Genomic DNA, 22667 nt, shown 5'->3' with positions numbered 1-22667 from the left:
CCAGACAGAGTTGTTTGCTGAGACATTAGAAAGGCTGAACCTGACCGTAAAGATGTCCGATAGTATTGTTTACCTCTAGTGGAAGACAACAGAGAGGTATTTCAGGAAGCAGAATTGCTTGACAGATAGCTGTGCACATCATTTTGGCCTCTTAAGTGGTGTTTATAATTACAGACCCTGGAATTCCTATGTCTTCATACACATGTCTTCAACTTCTGTAAATGGATTTTAAAAGTTTGTATTTTCCCTTCTGGTTTTCATATAGATATCTTTCATACTTTGGCCAATATGACCGTGAAACAGGTATTAAATTGAATTCTATGTGGTATTAAAAAAGTCAAATTGGACTTGGTGAACCTCCCAGATACCCTGTTTTAGTTTCTGTTTTTAAAAAAAAAAATCTGAACACACAAACCATAGGGACAAATCTTTTGCCAAGTGCTCATCGACACACATAATTCTTGGTAATAATGCCATTAAGAACTCTTTGTTCCTGGTTGTCAGCCATGATTTACTTAGGCTGTTCACCCCTGTAATTACTAATATACTTATTACAGATCAGATAGCCGTCTCAGCCACAGTGAGAAGTAGTGGAGGAATCTAAGCAGGAATGACTGCATTCCTAAAGCTAAGGTTAAGGTTACTACACTGAAGGTGGGATGCCAGACGGACTGTAGCTTTTGTTAAAACAAGGTTGAAAACATTCAATTTTGAGTCTTATGTTTGGAGGCTAAATGGCCAATTACCTGTTCAACTGGAGCACATTATGCAGAATGGAAACATACTGTTGTTCCTTTTTAAAGTGTAAATTATAGTAGGATTTTTACATTTTGGTGAGCACCATTGACTTCAGGCCTAAAAACATCAAATGTTTTGTCAAATCGATGCATAACAATACTTCTCTTCTCCCTCCTCCTTATTCCCTAAGTCTCCAGGCAAGGAGCCATGTCAGACCAGTCAGACCAGTTTGGAAGGAGACCAGTCTCTGGACACCCCAAGCCCCACCACACCCTCCCCAACCACACCAATACCTTTACCCAGGAAGGGGCCCGAGTCAGAAACCGAGGAGCAGCCAGGCTCCATCATGGTTGTCCCTGTCCCCCTACCACGGCAGAATCTCCCTCCAAAAGATCCAGAGGAGTTGGGCGTCAAACTGGGTGATGAAGTCACTCATGAGTCAGAGAAGTCTGAGAGCGAGGGCTCAACCAAGACTTCTAGCTCGGATTCAGGCATTGAAGATGGGAAGAGTACCCCCACATCTGAGGAGGAGAAGGTGCTCTTTGTTTTAGATTTAGAAAATGAAATACTACTGTGTCTACTGATGGATAATCCTAAAGTATTGACTGTGGTCTATTCAAAGATTTGTAAGTAATAATACTAAAATCCATTTTAAGGTTCCTGTGGAGACCCCGGAAACCGAACAGCCACCGTCTCTCCCCCAGCCAGAGGCATCTGAGGAACATGTTGACATCATCATAGACTCAACAGACCCAGAGGTGCCCAAGATCCAGGTGACAGAAGAGGAGAGCCCCGTTGTGGCTAACGGAGGCTTATCAACTCCAAGCTCAAGTCCCACTGCCACTCCTACACCCACTCCTGCTCACTCTTCTGCTCCTACCCCGGTACCGACACCCCGTTCTGAGTCAAATGGCAACCTAACCAAAGGCACCCCAGAGCAGACATCGACAGGAGGAAACACTGAGAATGTCTCGCCTTATATCAATGGAGGAATTTTCAACAAACGGTACTCATACTCAGGCAGCATGGCATCAGAGAGCATGGACATGTCGATCCACAAGGAGAGCATCTCCGCAAGGGTAAGTCAACATAAAACCTGAGTACCTACTAAGCATCCTGATCTGTCCTGCATGAATATTCTTATTTTAAAGTACCATCATGGAAATATCTTTACGTAATGGTTTGTTGATTCGGAATAGATTAATTAACCTGGGATATAAACATCATCAACAATCTTTCTGCTGAAACACACAAGGAGTAAAGGATAGACAGCTCCCTGCCTCTGTAGGAAAACCCCTCCTTGGAAAAACTATTTCTCGGCACCCACAGAGGAACTGAAACTGCATTGTGTTGTGTTTTGGGATGTGGGTGTTAACCATCTGCAACAGAGGATAGCCTGTCTTCCATTAGTCTTGCACTACACTTTGTTTTTGGGCAGGATACGGAACATGATACTAGTTAATGTTCTTAAACACAAGGTTATTTAATTTCAATTGTGGTGAATATGACTTTATTTTATTATTGACAAAAAAACTTTTCAGTTCATTAAAACACCTCAACCAAAAAGTCAAATGTCATCACACCTTAAAAACATTATTTTTGACATATTCCAATGGGTTTATTGTCCTAAAAGAGGAGAATTCCAGTAACTCGTAGATGACTAAACAGTGACCAAATTTGTGCTCAGCCTGACAATCCCAGTGTGGGAGGGAAGTGAGGAAGCTGAAGGGAGAGAAGAGAGAGACCATTTTATCATTAGACACCAAGCCTTTCTGAAGCAAAATATGCAACATTTTCAATTCATCAGGACCAACACTGCCCTTTGTGTGGGCACAGTTCAGTATTCACCAGTGTGAATGGAAGTTTCTATGCGGCTCATTGTCACTCTGCTGCTTCTGGAGGTTTATGGACTGACCATGATTGAAATCCTATTGACTCTGCGTGGACTAGTGTCTGTTTGTGGTATGTTTTTCCAGAACAGATTATTCAGCAGGCAACTCAGCCAGCAGCCTGCACTAAGAGTGAATGGGCTTTCTTTGTTTTTGGACAGGAGGACACTCGCATATGTGTGAGTGTGTGCATCTGCACAAGCGTGTTGCATCGCTGTTTGCACGCGCATGTGCTCATAAATTCGTGTGTGTGTGTGTGTGTGTGTGTGTGTGTGTGTGTGTGTGTGTGTGTGTGTGTGTGTGTGTGTGTGTGTGTGTGTGTGTGTGTGTGTGTGTGTGTGTGTGTGTGTGTGTGTGTGTGTGTGTGTGTGTGTGTGTGATTTTTGTGAATGAGGAGCGATAGGAAGTCAGCAGAGTCACGTAGAGCCTCAAACGCAAACAACGCAGCCGAGCCACAGAATGACCCACATGTCCTCTGATTACAGTGCCAGTGTGCACTTAATGACACACTCAGACGCACGAGCACATACATTTATTGCTATTGTAAATGTGCTTGTTGTGTAAAAAGGGAATTACCAGAACAGTGTAGAAGTAGTATCCAGTTAGCTGTCATCGGTGGCAGTAGCCTCGCACGGACTCGTATGTTGTCTATTTGCTCAGCTGTAAAGGGGCCATGAAGAAGCTATGTCAGAGTAGACAAAAGTTTTCACAAACTAAAATGAATTCCCACTCTTTGGTTCAGTTTCGAATTCTTATGTATAAACTATTTATAAACCAGGTAATGACGACATCCAGGGTTTGACTTACCCAGTGTTTGCAGAGTAAACCCTGCCATATCAGTCTTGTAAATATTGTGTGTGGAGGGTGATTTAGATAGGAGACACTGGAAATGTAACCATTAGACATCATGTGCTTTGTTAACCATGACAATTTTGTCTGTTCATTTATAAGGTTGGGTCATGCTCTGACTCACATTTAAAAACGTAATGTATGATCTCCCTAGACATTGTTGGATTGGCCTGTGATGTTTGGCTCATATCTGTTAAATTAGAGTTCATTCAACTTTGAAAGAAAAAGGTCATGGGCCTGTTCTTGGTAGACTGCTTATGTTTGGTTAAAAACTTGAATCTCCAAAAAGTGACTGTTTCAATAACTAAGGACATTTTTTGAACTGTTTTCTAAAGCAGCAGAGGTGCTATTCTTACCTAAAGTGAAAAACCAACCAACTTTTCAACCAGCATTGTTGTAAAGAGTTTAAAAAAAACCAAGTCACATTGTGTCATATTTACTGGATGAGGTCGGATTGTTGTTAGACAGTTACTTCCTGCATGGCGCTCCCCATTACAGTGACAGATGGAGCATCTTCTTTCACAGTAGAACCAGATTGACAGGAATATTAATGCCTTTGTCAACACACATTAACACACAGCTGCCTCTTCTTCCGTCAGATAAAATTACTGCATTGGGAATCACAAACGCATATTGAAAGAGGAACTCCATTAATTGTACACATCATAGTTGGTTTACAGGTCTTGAGAAGCACTACTGCATATGTGAAGAAACATTTGTGTGAAGCCCTTTGTGGCTACTGAGGGAGCTGCATAGACTTTGATAAACTGCCTCAAGTGAGGTCACGTGAGTCAGTGCTGTTTGGGGGCGGAAGACTACAAGTTTGAAAATGGAAAAAGAGAAGAAGTGAGCTTGCATGACTTCTGTAGCCTTCTCCTCAATCTCCTATCTGCTTGAGGCTAGCAGCTCGAGGCAACATGAGCAACTACTAGCATAACACTGAATCTCTGACCTAGTTGTCAGCGTTCGAGTGGAATTGTGAGTAATGTAGGCACCAGGCTTCGACAAGGAAGTAAAATGTATTAAATGGTCCTACTGTTTTTTGTTTTGTCGCGAAAAACGTTTTTTAACGTGAATCTGGCAAAGTTATAGCGGTGCGGTGCTAAATTGCTCTTTTGAGATACTTTACAACATTTTAATTTACATCTAAACTACTAGAATAACCCCCTGGCAGACCTTCACTGTACTCTCAAATACATGAAATGATGCATGGAGTATGCACTTGTATTGAAGCTCATTCCTTTTTTGTGACCTTTGTTGCCCTCTGTCTGCCACTCAGGCCTTCTCGAGTAAGACTCTGAAGCGAACCAGGAAGTTTGTTATTGATGGCGTAGAGGTGAGTGTGACCACCTCCAAGATCATCAGAGACGACGAGAAGAAAGATGAGGAGATGAGATTCCTGAGGTATGTGGGTGACTGTCTGCACGCAACACACATTCAGTACACAAACTTTAATATATATTCACCACCTAGATAAGCAGAGTGAGATTAATGTGCGGTCTCCATCTCTTGGTTCGTTTTCCTTTTTTTTTTTTTTTTCGTGGAAAAATAATCTGTTTTCATTTTCTGTGAATGAGGTCCATGAACTCTGTTCATTCCTCAGGTCAGAGTGAAGTCTGTACAGTGATAAGTAGCCTTTTGGATGTTGCTTTTAATACACATACTATTTAAGGCATCCTGCTCTTTTAGGCTTTAGCCCCTTGAGATTTTCACAAATATCTGAACTGTTGTGGAAAAAGACTCATTTAGGTAATGTTTGTGTTACATACAGTCTGTGCTTTGAAAAAAAAATATCTCTGTAGTTACTTTTAGATCAGGGTGAAGATTGTATTTGGTGATGTAGATAAATACAGTTTTATATGTGTTGTCCAATGATATAAATCACTTGATGTTCTTTAAATGAACAGTATGTACAATTACAACTCTGAACAGTTACTCTGTACTGTTATTGAAGCCAGGAGTTCCTGGTGCATTACTTATGCCATCTAGTGTTAACAATATGGCATTGCATGTGTGATCACAGTACTGCCAGACTAGGAATTATATTCCATGCAAATCCCATCGTGTGCCCCCCTTAAATGACAGTAGAATTATTAACTTTAATGTTAGTATACGTTGTATACATGTTGAAAATAATTCTGTGTGTTTGTGTGTGTTTAGACGTCAGGAGCTGCGTGAGCTCCGTTTGATGCAGAAGGAGGAGCACCGTGCTCAGGCTGTTCTAAACGGCAAACTGGAAACGCAGAGAGAACAAATGCAGAGACGTTTTGACCAGGAGATGAATGTGAGTCACACACACACACACACACACACACACACACACACACACACACACACTCAGTTGCCACTTTATTAGGTACACCTAGCAACATATCATTAATCCAACAGCTGTAAAAAAAAAAAAAAAATCCCACACCTGTAAAAAATAAGTCTTCAGTTTTCACCAGCTTATAATATTGTTGTTTCCTATTTGTGTGTCCCAGGCTAAGAAGAAGCACTATGATGTGGAGCTGGAGAACCTGGAGAAGCACCAGAAGCAGACTATTGAGAAGATGGAGGCGGACCACAATGTTAAACTCAAGGATGAGACCAAACGCATCAAATCCGAGCAGGAACGCGACTACCACAAGTTCCAGGATCAGTTAAAACAAAAGAAAAAGGAGGTATGTTAAAGATAATGTGTGTGTGTGGAAAGAAACTCACAATTTTAATTTTTTGCTATCATTTGTCCACTTAAATCGTAACAGGAATCTTGTTAGCTGAAATGTGCCTTCTTTTAATATATTTAGACAAAACAGTCTGTTGATAAGCTGCCCAGAAGTCAGCGTAAAGAATCCTTGAAGCAGAAAATGAATTCCTTTCAGGAAATGAAGATAAGCGAGGTAAGTTCATTGATCCACAGTCCTTTGGGCTCATGGTATTTTCATACACTCTTTCATACTTGACTGTTTTTTTAACCAGACATTCCTTCCCTTCATTCATGGCTTTCTTTCTTTCTTTTCTGTGTTTTAGGAAAATAAATTCCTCACAGCGCAGAAGAACTACCTGGACACCACGCTGATGAGAATCATCTCCAACAACAAGAGAGAGATTGCAGAGACTGAGAGGGAATGCCTTAACAAGAAACAGCACCTTATCAGAGGTGCATAGGCTTAATTCAAATCAGTCTTCTGAGTCTTATCGGTCTCAGCCCACCCTCTGGTGTGGGAAGGTACATTTGTTGTACATTCAGCAACTCTTGTCATTTTGCTTCCATTAGAGCGTGAGGCTACGATATGGGACATGGAGGAGAAGAACCTTTACGAGAGACACCAGTTATTGAAGCAGCAGCTGAAAGACCAGTATTTCCTCCAGAGGCACCAGCTTCTCAAAAAACATGAGAAGGTAAATCATTGGATTACAACTCCAATGCCACAATATGTTTGCACCCAGCATTTTACACGCATTTAGCTTTGGGTTAAATCGTGTGATCACGTGTCAAAATCAAGTCTTGAGACAGGAACTAACATTCCTAAGTACATATTTATCCCGGATACTCATCGAATGAATGTGCCAATGTATCTGTTTCTTTGTGTCACTGCAGGAGCAGGAACAGATGCAGTGCTACAACCAGCGAATGATTGAGATTTTGAAAGCCCGGCAGCAGCAGGAAAAGAACCGGCTGCCTAAGATCCAGCGCGGTGAGGCCAAGACCCGCATGGCCATGTTCAAGAAGAGCCTCCGCATCAACTCAACAGGGAGCTCATCCGAAGACAGAGAGAAGATCAAACAGGTGGGGGGAGTAGCACAGGGTTCTCTCCTTCCATATCTAAGCATCAAGTTAATTATTTAGTAACTCGCTCCCTTTTGCTCTCTTTTTAGTTTTCTCAGCAGGAGGAGAAACGACAGAAGGCTGAGAGGCTGCATCAGCAGCAGAAACACGAGAACCAGATGAGAGAGATGATTGGCCAGTGTGAAAGCAATATCAGAGATCTGCAGCAGCTGCAGGTGAGTGAGGGGAAACACTCATCTTTTACACACACACACACACACACACACACACACACACACTTTATACACAATGAGCACAATAAATGGCCTGCAGATGTTAACAAGAGGATGTTTTGTGCTTTCAGAATGAAAAATGTCACCTGTTGGTTGAGAATGAGACTCAGAGGCTCAAGCAGTTGGATGAACAGCACAACCAGCTGATGAAGGAATGGAGGGATCAGCTGAAACCCAGGAAGAAGGTATGTTTCCCATCACAATGTTATTACAATGTGTGAAGCAAGTAAACTAACTAATACATTGATGTATATAAGAGACCCATTTAAAAGAGTAGTTCAGTTTTAGGGAAATATGCTATCTTGCTATTTTGATATCTTGATGATACTTACCTGTGCAACACCTCTAAAACTCACTAATGGACACTGCATTTTGTGTGTGTAATCTGTAAACAAAAAAATGTAAAGAGTTGTGGTTTTACATGTTTTTTCTTTGCAAAAAGAGGCTGGGTGCAGTGAGCTAAGCTAACCTTCTTTGGCTCCAGCTTCATACAGTACCTAAAGCACAGATATAATATTGAGTGGTATCAATTATTTCATCATTTTCAACATACAGTACAGTCTACATAGTCAGCTTGTCCTATATTCAATAAAGACTTAAGAACACACTAAAGAAGTTTGATAGATATAATAGTTTTTCCTATTATGTTGGTACAGAAATATTCCACCTCTATGACATTATAAAAGTGTGAATACAGTTTAAATCCCTCTAAGTAAGCTGGGTCAGGTAATCTTATACATATTTTGTTTTCCACCCTATTCCTCCAACCCTCCTAGACCCTCGAAGAGGAGCTTAACATGAAGAAAAGGGAGCAGGAGGCTTTCTTCAGGATGAGCGTGAGTTCTGACTGCCCAAACCCAAGTTCTCCCAACAAACTCTCTAAGTTTGTGCCTTACCAAGACTCTTCCACCACATAAGAACAGCTGCTGTGACGTTTCACTATATCTCCTGGCCACTGTTAGAACCGACACATGACCATATACACACTCAACCATACGCCCACAGGCTTTGCCTGTAATGGCAGCACGCCTATCCTTCCATCAGGTTCCTTTATTGTTTTAGTGAATATTTATGTTTTAACTCATGTTCTAAGTTTTTTTTTTTGGTTTTTTTTTTTAAGTGTTGTAGCATTTATTGGATTTATAAATTATCATGTGCTATCACATGACTCAATTACATAGTATCTGCTCCCATACAGTGTTTTTTTTTTTAAATTTCCTTTTTCTGTTTAAGTCTGCTTCTTATTCTTCCAGTGAAACATGAGGGTAATATGGTACAGTGGCCATGAGTTTGGGTGAGCTGAAGATACCAAACTGTCTGTCTAATTTAGTTAATATTGAGGAAAAAACACTGTTTTGGATGGGAAGATGTAGTTTGCAATATTAGTACCCAGCGAGAGAATTTATTTTTGCATGAGGTGGAACAATGTTTTGTTTCTATGAAAGCTGGTGAGCCAGTAACTGAGCACTTTTTATTTAGCCCAAATTATCAGTGCCGTCTTCCAAATAGCATGACCAAAAACATACCCACAATTTAATATTTACTTTTTTTTAAATGTACCCCATTTCTGTATAGCTTTGCTCATAAGTCAGATGCATGTCACATAGCAGCTAAAGTCTGCCTTTATTTATTTTTACTGATAAAGAACAACCGTATCCAGATTCATCACTGTAAATGTTAATTTAAATATTTTCTTTCTTTTTTTTAACCAACACCCATGGTATGAAGGATGCGCTTATCATTTTGTATCATGTTTGAAATGGGGGATTAGGCTAAATCCAGATCAGAATTTAATAGTTTCTTTTAGTAATTATTTAGGAATGAGATTTTAACAGACAAGGGAAGACTTATTTTGATATTCACAAAGTATTGTTATCGTGACATTTGTGCTTTTCTGTTGTATTTTTACTGTAAAATCAGTCACACTGGATGGGAACTGACAAAGCCAAAGCAAATTACTGTTGTTGTCGATGTTAGATAGGAGACTTAAATTTGAATTTAAAAAATGTATTAAATGTGTAACTGTCATACCATGTGCAGTAAATGCACTGCCTGCTAACCAAAGTGCAATATTACGTGTATGTCTTTGCTAAGCTTAAAGAGGTTTATTTTTTCTTAAACTTTGCCTTCCTTTGCACTGAGAGGGGGAATAATATGAAGAGTTTAACTCCACAAATAGATGTATCAACCTTTTGAAAGAAACAGCATTGCTTGAAATTTTAGTACTTGGGAAGCAATAATTTAGGGTTTGTTTTTTTCAAATAAGGATCTGATTTTGGAACATAACTCTTCATATCATTTTTTGAGAGTGCAACAATAAAGTCTGCTGTAAGATGCCTTTTTTAGATGTTTAATCCTAAACTGAAAGCTTATGCTTGCAGCAGAGGAACTTGTTGCCTTTACTGAGTGAGACATTTTTTTTTATATATATACCAGTTTTGCCTACAGATTTACGTTGAGCCAGGTCAGCAATCAGGTACAGCTTAATATCTCTCTCCATCTCGCACTCTCTCAAAAGTATTTATATTTGTTGTAAAAATGATCTTTCCTGTCATGTTTAATGGCTCCATCTATGCCTTCCTCTCTGCCTCAGTTTACATGATATAGTTTGCATGGAGGGGTTGTGAGTGTGAATGGAACTGTATCAGAAGGAACCACTGTTGTAAATAAATCTTAATAAAGGCAGATTTTCTAATTACTGGATTGTGTTGTAGGCTCTTTCTAATGGTAGTAATAGTAATACATCAGGATTTTTAGTCACATTTCTATTTTATCAATTTGGATACCACAAGATTTTTAGAAAAGAGGCAGAGGCGAGGTTTCCTTTTATTCTCGATCTGAACATGAGAGGAGGGACATTGAATAGAAGGCTAGATCATCTGTACATTACAGTAAGTTTCATCCACGTACCTGCACTGAACTTTTATAATTTATTACCATATCTAATCACATGCTTGTTCTCATTCACTGTAGCAGAAGTCACTGGCTCTCTCAACACTTGCAAGGGTTAGAACAACAGCGTGAGGTGGGTCCCTACAATATGCAACTCAATCTGTATTAATATTTGGGTTTGTTTTTGTTTTTTGGGTCACTTGGAGGCAGCACAATAAGCTGTAAACACAACACTGACATCGTCACCTAAAAGTTTAAAACCAAGGAATAACCACTCTTGCATGTAGTCATTTAATCCATTGTTAAGTGCCCTGAGAAGTTTTCTTGTAAAAAAGTTAGTTTTACCTTCATTGTGTGAATCCTTAGTCTAACAAACACATTGAATGTTTCCGTATGAAACATCTGTAAAACCGATTTTAAAAAATATTTTACACTACATGTTTACTGGCTGGTGTTTTCCCCCATCAAATGTCCATCAGTGGAAACGAGTGAAACCAATGGGATTTTAATATGACAAACAGTATGACAGCTGAACTGAAAAATCAAAAACTTTTATTGACTTAAGTAAAAGAAGACACAAAAGAAGACACAATGTAATGAAAAATACATGTCAAAAAAAGTAAATACGATTACAATACTGAAATGATGACACCATCAACCCACTTGCCTTGCGCTGTACTGTACCTTCCTGCCTTCTGTCCACATAACATACCTGGACAATACAATTTTTTGCATTTTTTTTTGTAGTTGGTAACGTACTGTCCTTTATTTATAAAACATGGGTGGAAGGTGGAATAACATTCTAGCGACTAGAAGCAGAACAGAATCTGTTGCAGCTTGAAGCCTTGTCTGATTGTGTCGAGAACCATGAACATACAATTTTATTTTCCAACTTGGCTTATTTATTTAGTAAACCTAACACTTAATCAAAACAATGTATAGTTGTCAATCATTTCTGGACTGCTTTTTGTGAAATTAGCAGCCACTTGTTTCACATATTTTTATTAAGTGACTTATTTTTCACTCATCTATCGACAGAAAAACAAAAAAAACAACTCTGTATTTCCTCTAATTGGCAAATCCCATAAATCAACCAAGCCAGTTCCTTCTTGTCTCATTCTTCTTTAAATCTCTTCACCAGTACAGAGTTAAAGACCTAACAGATGGACCATCAAAGAAAAGTGACAACAGCTAAGATATGTCTCTCATTTCTGTACAATAAAAAATAATTTGCTATACTGACCATGCTTGAGACCAGTCAAGCATTAATGTAAAACATTTTTATACAATGGTCATACTTTGCTGTTATTTGAGCACCAAACTTCGGTTAAGAACAGACTGTACACTTACAATACTGTAAATCATTGCACAAATCACTGTAGAGCTCCAATTTCTTAGGTCAGACATCTGGTACAGATATGCAGACATGCTCTGCAAGTCACATTTCACCATTCCTATTTGGGTGTGAGATAACATGATTACGCTGAAATACTTTGACAGAGAGTTTCTTTTTAAGTTTCAGTTTGGATGTTAGCCTCATCTTGACAATCTTGGATATTTGTTACAGTGAGTATAAAAAAAAACATAGCTAATAAAAATGACTAATAAAACTAAGAAATAAAATGCTCTGTGGCATTCTTCCCCTTCATTCAGCGTGTGCAAACCTCAAACCTACCTCATCTGAAATGACTGAAAAAGTGCACATCTGTTACAAGTCACTGCAACATTAATTATGCAGTCAACAAAGAAAGCATTACGATAGCACAAAAACAAATATGCATGTTTCTAGTATAACAAACAGCACTTCTACTTGGCAAAGACATCTCTTAGTAATTGCTAATAGCACTTGAAAGCCTAGATATAGTCATAGAACTCCCCCAGTGAGTTCATGTGCAGTCTTTGTCTAAGGGATGTAGGATTTTTTTTTTGTCTACGGCTGGGGAAAGAATGGCTGGACTTGCCCATTTAGTGTATTCTCTTGTGATGTAGATGTTTGATTTTTAGTCAGAAGGCTCTTTACGATTCCAAGAAGGACTATGTCTACAGTTGCATACAGTATATTAAGCACTGAAGCACTTTGCATATAATATAGAGGCACCATATCATAGAAGGCATGGGTGGAGATACATTTACTGCTGTTCTAGCATCTAACTTTTTTTTTACCTAAGAGTTCATGTAATATTAGATAAAAACAAAAGTAAACATCACAAGACCCAACAAGGTCATGTGTTATTGCTGGTTCAGTTTAGGTAGAATATTCTTATCAAAATGAAAAGTAACACAAATTCAATAAAAAAAAGGTACCTATAAATAAAAACAAATGCTAATAAGCTACAAAGTAGTGATATTTAGTTAATTTAAATCCTTAGTTTATTTATTCATATGGCAATGGTTTTGAGGGCACATTCACACTAAGGTTTCTTGCTCAGGTAATTCGAGGGGATCCAGCCCTCGACTTCTTCTCTTACATTTTTACAGAACCACCAGCCGCTGCCGTTTTTTTCCATCACCTCAAACACTGTACCCACCTTGAAGCCGGATGTGTTTTCATCCCCTTCAAAGTCTGCCACAGCTAGATACAGCTCATCCTTACTGGGCTCCTTGAGTAAAGGTGGAAGCTTGTCCTTTGGCGGGCCGGGCTTCTCACTCTTCACCAGGGGCTTGGGAGGAATCGGGACTTTATTAACTTTAGGATCTTCTTTCTCTTTGTTTGGAGGTGCCAAAACAAACCCTTTGGGTTTAGGGGGAGGGGGTCTGCTGAGTTGGGGTGGTGCCGCCTTGGGCATGTCCTGGGCAGGTGGAGGTTTGAGCTCAGTCGGGCTGGATGGATTCTCCTTCTTTGGAGGAGGAGGTCTCCTTGGAGCCATGCCGGGGGGTCTCTGGGGAGGTTCCTTGTGGGGAGGCACTGCTGGTTTTCCAGGGGGTGATGAACTCTCCTGGCTATGACCATTGATGTGTTTTGGGGGGAGTTTTGGCTCATCACAGTGCTTACCATTATTGAGAGTAGGGATATGGATGGGGGGAGAGCTAGGGGGTGGACTGGGTTGGGAACTATTTACTGCTGCTGAGGTTTCAGACGCAGAGCCGAGATCTGCAGGTTTTGACGGCCTCAGCTTGCTTCTCAAGTTGGTGATGTCCAGCTTGTTTTCTGCCGGAGGATCCGGCTTGGCAGCTGGAAGAGGTTTAGGTCGGATCACTGGCTTTGGCTTCATAAACACGGCTGGGCCAGCTGCCTCTGGTTTCTCCTCCTGCGCTTCTGATTTGGGTTTTGGTGGCTGTTTTGGTACGGGTTTCAGATTAAACTTTTTCACCTCTTTGGCTGATATCTTGTGGCCACATTCAAGACCCATCTCATTCCGAAGGTGAAGAGGTTTGTTCTTATCTTCTTTCTTGGTCTCTGGTGGTTTGTCTTGTTTGAAGGGGGCTGCCTTGGGTGTAACCAGCGGCATGATGACCCCAGGAGCTGGGGGTTTTGGGGGCAAAGGTTTGGAATGATCAGATCTCGGTTTCTCTGCTATCTCTAATTCAAAGCTCTTATTAATGGACTCCCTTCGAGGCGGCAGAGCTGGTTTTTCCTCGACTGGAGGGGCAGCTGGAGCTGGAGGTAAAAGCCCAGGGGCGCCCTTGCTGGCACCGGACTTCCAATCTCTGAGCTTAGGCCGGGCACAGGACTCGGGGACTGTGGTTGGCTCATCTGGTAAAGGCTTGGACCAGCTGTCATCTGTGCCTGAAACATTTGAAGAACCACTATCTTCCAGTCTCAGCTTCTCCATCTCATTGGGCAGAGGGGCAAGGAAATTAGGTCTCAGGGCATTACTGGTCTTCTTGTACTTGTCAATAAAGGTGGCGGGGGCCCAGCCTTCTTTTTCATCTATCTGGATGTACCACCAACCACTTGCATTCTTCTCAATCACCTAGTAGGAAAAAAATGTACAAATCTGTATTCAAACTATATTCACTATATTGTTTATTTTAAATGACCAGTGTGTAGGATTTAGTGGAATCTAGCAGTGTTTGGTTTGCCCATTCTGGGCTACTGTAGCAACAGCCAAGGAACCGTGGAAGAGGACCCGCACCCTCTGTGAATAAAAATGTCTCTTTCTAAGGTAACAAAAACACATCTGTTCTTATTTTCAGGTGATTACACACTAATGAAAACATACCTATGAATATTATATTCCATTTATGCCAACAGATCCTTCTAAATGAACACACACACAAACACACACATGAACACACACACGAACACACACACACACGAACACACACACACACGAACACACACACACACGAACACACACACACACACACACACACTTTAATACAACTTTAAGAAGTGCCTGACCCACCTCAACTTTGACTCCGGCTTGGAAGCTAATACCATCAGGGATGGTGGTCTGGAAGTCTGCTATGGTGTAGAACTCTTCCTCAACCTGAGGAGGAATGGGCGGCTTGGGAAGGTTTGTACCACGTGGCTGTGGAATAAGAAAGAGACACATAAAGGTTGAGTCAGTCAATTAAGAGCCACAATACAATAGAGTGCCCCCTGTTTTTATGGGATCGCTTACAATGGTAAGATCTCTACGTGGGGGAGGTCTGTGTCTTGATCCCACTTCTGTGAATGAAAAAGACACAAAGTAATCAATTTTGTTGAAAGACAGCTTTGAAATGTATGAAAGTGTTGCAGCAGCAAAACAGATAAGCAGTTTACTGGATTTTAAATTCACTTCCTACTTTTGTTCTCGGAAAAGAAAGAGAGTCTGTTTTCTTTATGGCTGTTGTCTCGGTTGTCTCTGGTTGCATTGTTTTGCTGGTTCTGTTTAGAAACCCCATCTAGGTCATTGGTACTGGCATGAGCAGCGCCGCCTGCTGACTGCTTCTGGTTCTGGATGTCAGACTTCTTCAGGTAGGAGGCTGGGGCCCAGCCCTCACGGCCCTGATACCTGAGTGGAGGAAAGATGTACAATCAGTGGCTTCAGGGGAGAACACTGTTGGACTGGGTAGGTAGTCTGTATGATGATATCAGACAATTTTCTTTTCCATTATTATTATCTAAGTTGTTACTTAAACTTATGTGTTTAAATTAATTATTTGTCTCTTTAGTAAATACAGTTTTTTTTATATCGATGTCATTGATTGTATTACCTGATCTTCCACCAACCCTCCAAGTTCTTCTGAATCACCTCAACAATCATGCCCCTCTCCAGGTCAATCTCATCTTCGTCCCTGGCCGAGTATGGGTAAATCACAGAATACTTCTCTTCTGTTGCCAGAAAAAGACAATATTGGTCAATCTAAAAACACAGTGTCTGTTTTTAATAAAATACTGTGTACATGTTCACAAATAGGGAAGCACAAAGAAATGCTGATGTAGCGTAATAGCTTGGGAGACAAAGCGCACACATGGATTACAATGGCTTGTTTCAAAGTTAAAGCTGCAATCTGGAACTTTCCTAAAAATCAAACTACAACAAAGATGTCAGAGTGTGTATTGCTGCATTCATGAAATTGTTTAAGCTTCTTGTCGTTGGTATGCAGTGAAAATGTCTGCAATCTTTTAATGGAAGGTCCATCATGACACTCTGCCTATGTCATTTAGGATGCGGTCCTGTAATTGGTACAGAAGTGCATTGTTTTAACTTCAACTACCTGATTAAATGAGGCAAGGCTTGAGCAGCATCTTGTGGAGTGAAAAGATGTAAGATACACACATGTGCAACACATAAAACACACATTCATCCTCCACAAATATTGACCACAAACAGGACAAACTTACTGGACATTAAGCCATTTGTACTATTCTCATTATTATTTCTACTATTTATTATACTCTATGTAATTCTACAGATCTATCAAGTGTTTAATGCTGGTTAATTGAAATGATAGACATCTTTCTTATATCATTTTTTAATAAGTATTTATATCAGATAAAATCAATCCACTTTTCATGCAAGGATTTAATTTACATGCTCGGATCTCTCATGCAAACAAACATTTCATGCATACACACAAACAAACATGCACACAGTTGCATGTGTGTGCACACACACATTTAGAATAGGGGGAGAAGAAAGGCGTGCGCTCCACCTTGCCCAAAGCCTGTGCTGAATAGATCCCCTAAAGTTCTGCGACGACCCATGTGCCTTGGCAGTGACCAGAATCTCCGAGGCACTGACATCCCAGCACAGTAAGTGGGGCAAAATAGGAAGTGAACATTACATAAGCCATCTGGAGGATGTTTTCATCCTAAATGAGAGCATTGTCAATATTGGTGGGCCAAGTAGAAATCATAAAGCGTGTTTCTAATGCACGGTACTGCGCAGCTTGACTCACTGTTCTTTTGGTTTACCATTAAGCATAGTAGAAGCTGGTATTTTTTGTGGTATCACCTCAGTAGAGGTTCTAAGCGAGCTGAGCAGATATTAAAAGGTGATGCCTGGCAGTAAATGTACAGTATAAGTTACCCCTTGTCCACACAGCATGACAAACAATACAATAAAAGTCTTGATAACAAATGAATGGGTTCTGTGCACAGAGACGCTAGAGAGCTTTTAATCTGAAACTGACACAGGAGGTGTTGAATTAAAGAAATATAGTTTCTTTTCACATCCGTGTCATATCCTACAAATATAGACACTTAAACTATAGTGAAAGGTGTATTGTATGTCTATATGACTATAAACAGATCATTTTCACTGTGTTATTTTGCTGGGAACTGTCTGCAGAAAAAACAGGAAAAATTTTTGACTCTCTAGTAAAGTGTTGCTGCAGCTGCACATCTAATGCGGACAGTGTGGCTGCGCTAACCTGTTAACACGGGTGCCAAAATAAAAAGCAAGAACTGCGTGTTCTGGACACGCTGTTCACGCGTGCTGTGTGGACCACGCTTTACAATTTGACAATGAACAAAGGCTGCAACTTCTTGAAAACAAAGTAGAGATACCAAAAGCGTGTCAAGTCGAGCTGTACCATGCAGTGGAAAAACGGCAACAGTTCTCCTCCTGGCAGGTCTGGTGACATTTTACCCATATACCGACAAATAATTCCTCTAGGTTTGTGCACATTTTAATCATTTTAAATCATAGTATTACAGGTTCCATCCATGCTAGGTGAAATATGTCTTCTCCTACTCAAACCCCAAGTGCTGTCCTTATCAGTATGTTGGGAATACGATTGTACAATGCTACTGCCACCGAAGGCAGTTACTGTATACGTTGTTCTTTTAATAGTAAGTTGTAGACCATACAGTTTATTGTTAATTAGGGGGTGATGTAGATGTAGGCATGGTCTTGGGACTATTTAATTAAATCTTGTCATTACTGATGCCGACTAGCATAGAGACAACTTGACCGTATCATGTACTTGCTCAATTGCTCATTTATTTGCTTCTATTTTTGTATTATAGATCTATACATCTGCAGTAATGTCAGTGAATGTGGATGTTAGTTGTGAGTGAGTTTGTAATTCTAGGGCTCGGAGGGGTGACCTGCCCAACAAAGACAGGGCAGCCAGCTAAATGTCCACTCTTAAACCACATACTTTTTAGGCTTGCCAAGACTTGCTATATGGTCTATAATTTGAATATTGGCTGTATCCTTCTTTGCTTACCATGGTTGCTACCATGTGCTGTAGTGTATCATTACATTATATTATAGTATCATCTACTGTACACTGTGCTTTTTTATATAATCTCATTCCAAAGTTATACCACAGATAGCATTTATTTACCTATTTGTTCGTGTTTTTGTTCAAGTTTAACCTTTTAGTGCATCGATTGCATATATTATTTGTATTTCTACATAACTGGATTGTCTATTGCCAAGTGTTGGCTACAAGACACAGCAAGTGTTTGAGCAATGGGTGAGGTTGTGTATTATATTCTGCCGGTGTGTGTGTGTGTTGCCCAATCCAATTATGTTGAAATACATAATTGTGAGGTGTCACATTTGCTGTTGAGATCTGTACATCACCATGACAACTTCTATTTATATTTAAATGTAAGTGCTAACATACTCAAATGGTGCATGCCAAATGACGTAGTACTAGGTGTGGTGTGTGTTACACTTAAGAAGGAAAAAGACAACAGCACAAACACTTTTTGTCAAAATTAAAAAAAAAGTACAGTATAACTTCTGCTTACTCTCATTATTTCAAAGGGAAGAAATAACTTGCACGTACAGTGGGTTTGAGATTAAATGCTAAATGGACTCTTTACATTCTAAGCCTTTTCTTGAAGAAGTATTGAATCTAAACAATATAACCCAGATGGAAAGTTTTATGTACCTTCTTCCCCTGGAAAAGTGAAGTCATCAGGGTCATCCTGTGCCTCAAGGCAGGTGGCAGGGACCCAGCCCTGGGCATCTTCTGAACTCACAAACCACCACCCTAAATGAGCAGCATATGAACACATTGACATCCAAGATATGTTGAGAAAATGTAAGTAATTGTAATAATTCATTGTCGAAATGCATGACAGATTTAAACCTGCAAGCTTACTTACCAGACTCATTTTTCTCAATGACCTCCACCACCTGACCCACATGCAGGCTGATCTCAGAGCTCTCCTGCTTCTCATAGTCTGTTACTGCCACATACTGGTCGAGGAGGAGAGGGTCTGCTGATGTGGAATCTCCTGTTGAGAGGAACAAATCAGAACAGAGGCTCATTTAGCCCTTTTCTCATTTCTGCTCCTTTGTTGTTAGGAAGCTAAGGGTGTCTCAATAATGTAAATAAGCCTCTAATCATTGCCATCTGCTTTCCACCAAGGATCTGTGATAATATTTGTTAATGGATATTAAAGGGATGTCCACGAATGTGAAATCACCAGAGATAAGAGATATTGGCCTTTAAAATCCCTCACTGAGGGAATCTCACCGACTGAAGGGAATATGACCTTTTTAAAATGTCAGATTTTATAGGCCCTTTAAATAACTTAACTAATCCAATTTTAGCATGGTCTTTACAAAACAGCCAAAATGCATCTGTGGAGCTATAATAAATGAACAACTCATTTTTGATGAAATGCCAATTTTAATTCCAAGGTTAATTTTGGCACAAAAGCTTCAAAAGTTTAAGTGAGAGGAGGCTTATCTAGAGTATGGAGATTCACCCAGACATGAAGCAGAGGAGGTAGTGGATGTGATTGGAGAGATGGCGTGAGGGAAACAATGAGCTGATAATGGGAGATTTAAAAAAAAAAAAAGGGGAGTGAAAGGCAGGGATTTAAAAAGTATAGAGGGTTAAGTCAATCATCAATGTGGCTGTGACTTCCACACAGAAAGAAACCAGCACCACTAAGTCCCATCACCAATGTTAGCACCAAGCCAGCCTGAGGAAAACCTACTTCAACACGTGAGGGCTCACAATACAACCAGTAGCACAAACTCACATCACTAAAGCTTTTTCCTCTTGACTTTTCTCTTGAATATTCTTTACAAAGTTGAAAACAAACCCTGATATATTAAATTAACACCTTCCGGTTGACACATTGCAATTTTGACAATCTGTATGCCTTTGCATCAACTGCAGGGATGGTGAAGGGACATTCAATGTCAATCTACCACAGCATGCAGATCACTGAAGGTGCTGATAAACACATTTTCAACAAACGTGTTCATAACAAGTGAATTTCCCCAGTGTGGGATCAATAAAGTCTATCTCATCTTATCTTATCACACAAGCAGACAGCAAACAGGTCTCAGCAGATGAGTTCAATATAATGTGAAAATCTGAAATGTACAGATGTGGTAAAGTTATATTTGTGTGGTTCTTAAAACACCTTAAAATACCACATCTTTTTATGTACATCCTTCAGTGAGCAGCAGCCAATGGGTTTAATTAGCAAACTTTTCTTTAATAAATCAATGCAAAAGTAAATCTATACAATCAATTACAAATTAGCATATTAGTTATGGAAATATTTCTCAGAAACAGTCGAAAGGGAAACTGACATCAGGTTGAGGTTAAAAACTTTGGGCAAATATAAATCAATTCATTATTCATTCATTCCAGGCTAGGTTGAAACTTGTAAGATCAGCTCGACTAACAAGCTAATCCAAGAAACTCAGGTTAACTATTCAAATCAAATCAAATTACTTACCACATACACTCACATTATTTCTGCAATCAATCAATCAATCAATCAATCAATCAATCAATCTTTTCTACTCTGTCTTAAAGCAAAATACCTAAATTACACCCAAGAAATGAGCCACACAGGGTTTGAAGACCTCCAACTATATTGTATGCTTCCCTTATGGAACCTATGCAAGCCCCAAGCCTTCAACAGAGCCACATCCCACCTGCCCAGGCCAAGGGGAGGAGAGGGGGAACAGGCCACTAGCAACCGACTAGGTCACACACACAGCACGACCAAGTGTTTACTACCTCGCTTTAGGAAAGTAGTCGCTCGGTCCACAATCCCTGATGGAAAGGAAAATGAATGGAGAAGAAAACTGAAAACAATGACATGGATGCAACATAAGAATATTAGATGAAGAGGAGAGAGAGAATATAAAATTGAGCAGTTGAACAATGGCAAAGGTGGTACCATAACAGTCAACTCCAGGAAAACAAACTGAAACGTTTGAGTTCTGACTGCATATGTCTCTGTTAACGAAACAAGAACATTTGAGCTGGGGGAATCAATTTTTTCTTTTGCCTGTGAAAAACTCTGTGACCACTAGATGGAGATCTAGCCATATTATATACTACAGATCAAGTATAGAAGACTTCTATAATAAAGGAAGTCATAAAAATGGAGGCCCATAAAGGCAGAAAAACAACAAAAGTACCTGACTGTATTTCTCCTGCACTTCTTTTTTTTTCTTTTTTCAAAAGACAAAATAATACACCATAGCCAAGGCCATCAACCCATTTTCATTTCAAACAAATACAATTGTCTTACCTGATTTCTTCTTTCCAATGGGTTCTCTGTTAAAGAGAGGACATCATCACATTAGTACTGGAGACAATCTGAGCTAGTAATATATTTATGACCAACAAATACCATTATCAATATCTATAATAATTCACATAACCTCAAAAAAGTTAATTCTTGTGAAGAGGTTTGGTGGTTTATTTTATGCATTTATTTCATTATACTACTGCTGCACTAGTATAATCTCTATTACAATTGATGTTTTCAGTAATTAACTTTGTGTGGCAAACTGGCATTAATGATGCTTTTTCAACAAACTTTGAATACGTTTAATTTGATCAGATTTTGAATCGTTTCATTCGTTTTTTTGAATTTGTCATGGTCCCACAGCACAACACTCACACTGATTACTCCAGCAAGAATTAACAATAATTGCGAACATAATCGTTCTCTGTTTTAATATGCTACCGACACACGAGAAAAGGATCCGTCTCTCTGCCTCTCTCTCTGATTCGGGCTGATGTGAATAGAGAGCCTCTAGAGAGCTGATCTCTGAAATTTAGTCTGATGTTAAATTCAATACAGCATCTGCTGTGTCTGGTTTAGACATTAGCCAGATAAATAGACCATCACTCCACAGCAGCAGTCAGGGGCTGATTCAATGTCCAGATGCCCTGAAAAGTCAATGGTGGGTAATGCTCAGCATTTTACTCTCTCACTCCCTCTGCCTCTCCCTCTTTGTTATCTAAATATCACTCTCTCACTTTATGGCCTTCCTTTGCCTTCCCTTTTTCCATCTCACATCTTCCATGTGTACTTAACGTACTCCTTCGTCTCCCTTGATCATTTTCCTTGGCACCTACCGCTTGTTCATTTCCCTGCATCAACATGAATGCTCTCAGCCACATAAAGCATTGTTCGATCGGCAGAACTGTTAATTGCAGATGCTTAAGTCTCAATAAATCTTTACCCACAAGTGTGCCCATTAACGTACTATAAAAAGAAATCCCTGGCCAGGCCAACCAAAGCAGTACCAATGCTCTGGATTATTATAGAGCAGGAACGTGTGCGTCAAAATATGTGTATGCTTTTTATTGCTTGTTTTGAACTGAGTTGAAACCAGGGTCACGTAATGCACCAGACATAGCCAATGACCTAGATCCTTAATATGATTATTTACTGTAACTAGTTTAGAGTATCAAATCAAATGAATCCTCCCACTTATAAGTTTCCATGTTGCTCTGAAGCTGGTTATGAAGAAACAACAACATTCACAACAGGCAGCTATGCCTGAGTCATGTAGTCACCACTGACATGATGAATGGGGGAATTGGAGACAACACTTAACAGGTTTGCCGTCACAAAAAAAAAAAAAA

General features: G+C 39.8%; 2 protein-coding genes across 5 annotated transcripts in view; one reads left to right on the top strand and one right to left on the bottom strand.

The window, feature by feature from the left end:
* Positions 1-10218, top strand: part of stk10 (serine/threonine kinase 10) — a 42636-nt gene extending 32418 nt beyond the window's left edge. Inside the window, 13 exon segments of the mRNA XM_051399922.1 lie at positions 929-1273; positions 1395-1817; positions 4756-4880; positions 5637-5760; positions 5960-6139; positions 6266-6358; positions 6489-6618; positions 6736-6860; positions 7060-7248; positions 7338-7463; positions 7592-7705; positions 8297-8329; positions 8332-10218. Coding sequence (XP_051255882.1) covers positions 929-1273; positions 1395-1817; positions 4756-4880; positions 5637-5760; positions 5960-6139; positions 6266-6358; positions 6489-6618; positions 6736-6860; positions 7060-7248; positions 7338-7463; positions 7592-7705; positions 8297-8329; positions 8332-8367 — 2043 coding nt within the window. The 3' untranslated portion in view covers positions 8368-10218.
* Positions 10219-10947: 729 nt separating this feature from the next.
* The window catches only part of sh3pxd2b (SH3 and PX domains 2B), a 41963-nt gene continuing 30243 nt past the window's right edge, over positions 10948-22667 (bottom strand). Inside the window, exons 6-15 of one of the 4 annotated variants that reach the window (XM_051399923.1) lie at positions 21319-21344; positions 20799-20834; positions 18913-19044; positions 18696-18797; positions 16500-16583; positions 15558-15675; positions 15147-15355; positions 14981-15027; positions 14762-14887; positions 10948-14326 (exon numbers count right to left, since the gene is read on the bottom strand). In XM_051399923.1, coding sequence (XP_051255883.1) covers positions 12824-14326; positions 14762-14887; positions 14981-15027; positions 15147-15355; positions 15558-15675; positions 16500-16583; positions 18696-18797; positions 18913-19044; positions 20799-20834; positions 21319-21344 — 2383 coding nt within the window. In that variant the 3' untranslated portion in view covers positions 10948-12823. The remainder of the gene's footprint in view (positions 14327-14761; positions 14888-14980; positions 15028-15146; positions 15356-15557; positions 15676-16499; positions 16584-18695; positions 18798-18912; positions 19045-20798; positions 20835-21318; positions 21345-22667) is intronic. The other 3 variants (XM_051399926.1, XM_051399924.1, XM_051399927.1) reach the window with 3 other exon arrangements.

Source organism: Dicentrarchus labrax, unplaced genomic scaffold (assembly GCF_905237075.1).
Source record: "Dicentrarchus labrax unplaced genomic scaffold, dlabrax2021, whole genome shotgun sequence".
NCBI lineage: Eukaryota > Metazoa > Chordata > Actinopteri > Moronidae > Dicentrarchus > Dicentrarchus labrax.
The sequence above is the reverse complement of the archived record's forward strand: the minus strand, read 5'-3'. Positions and strand labels throughout refer to the sequence as shown.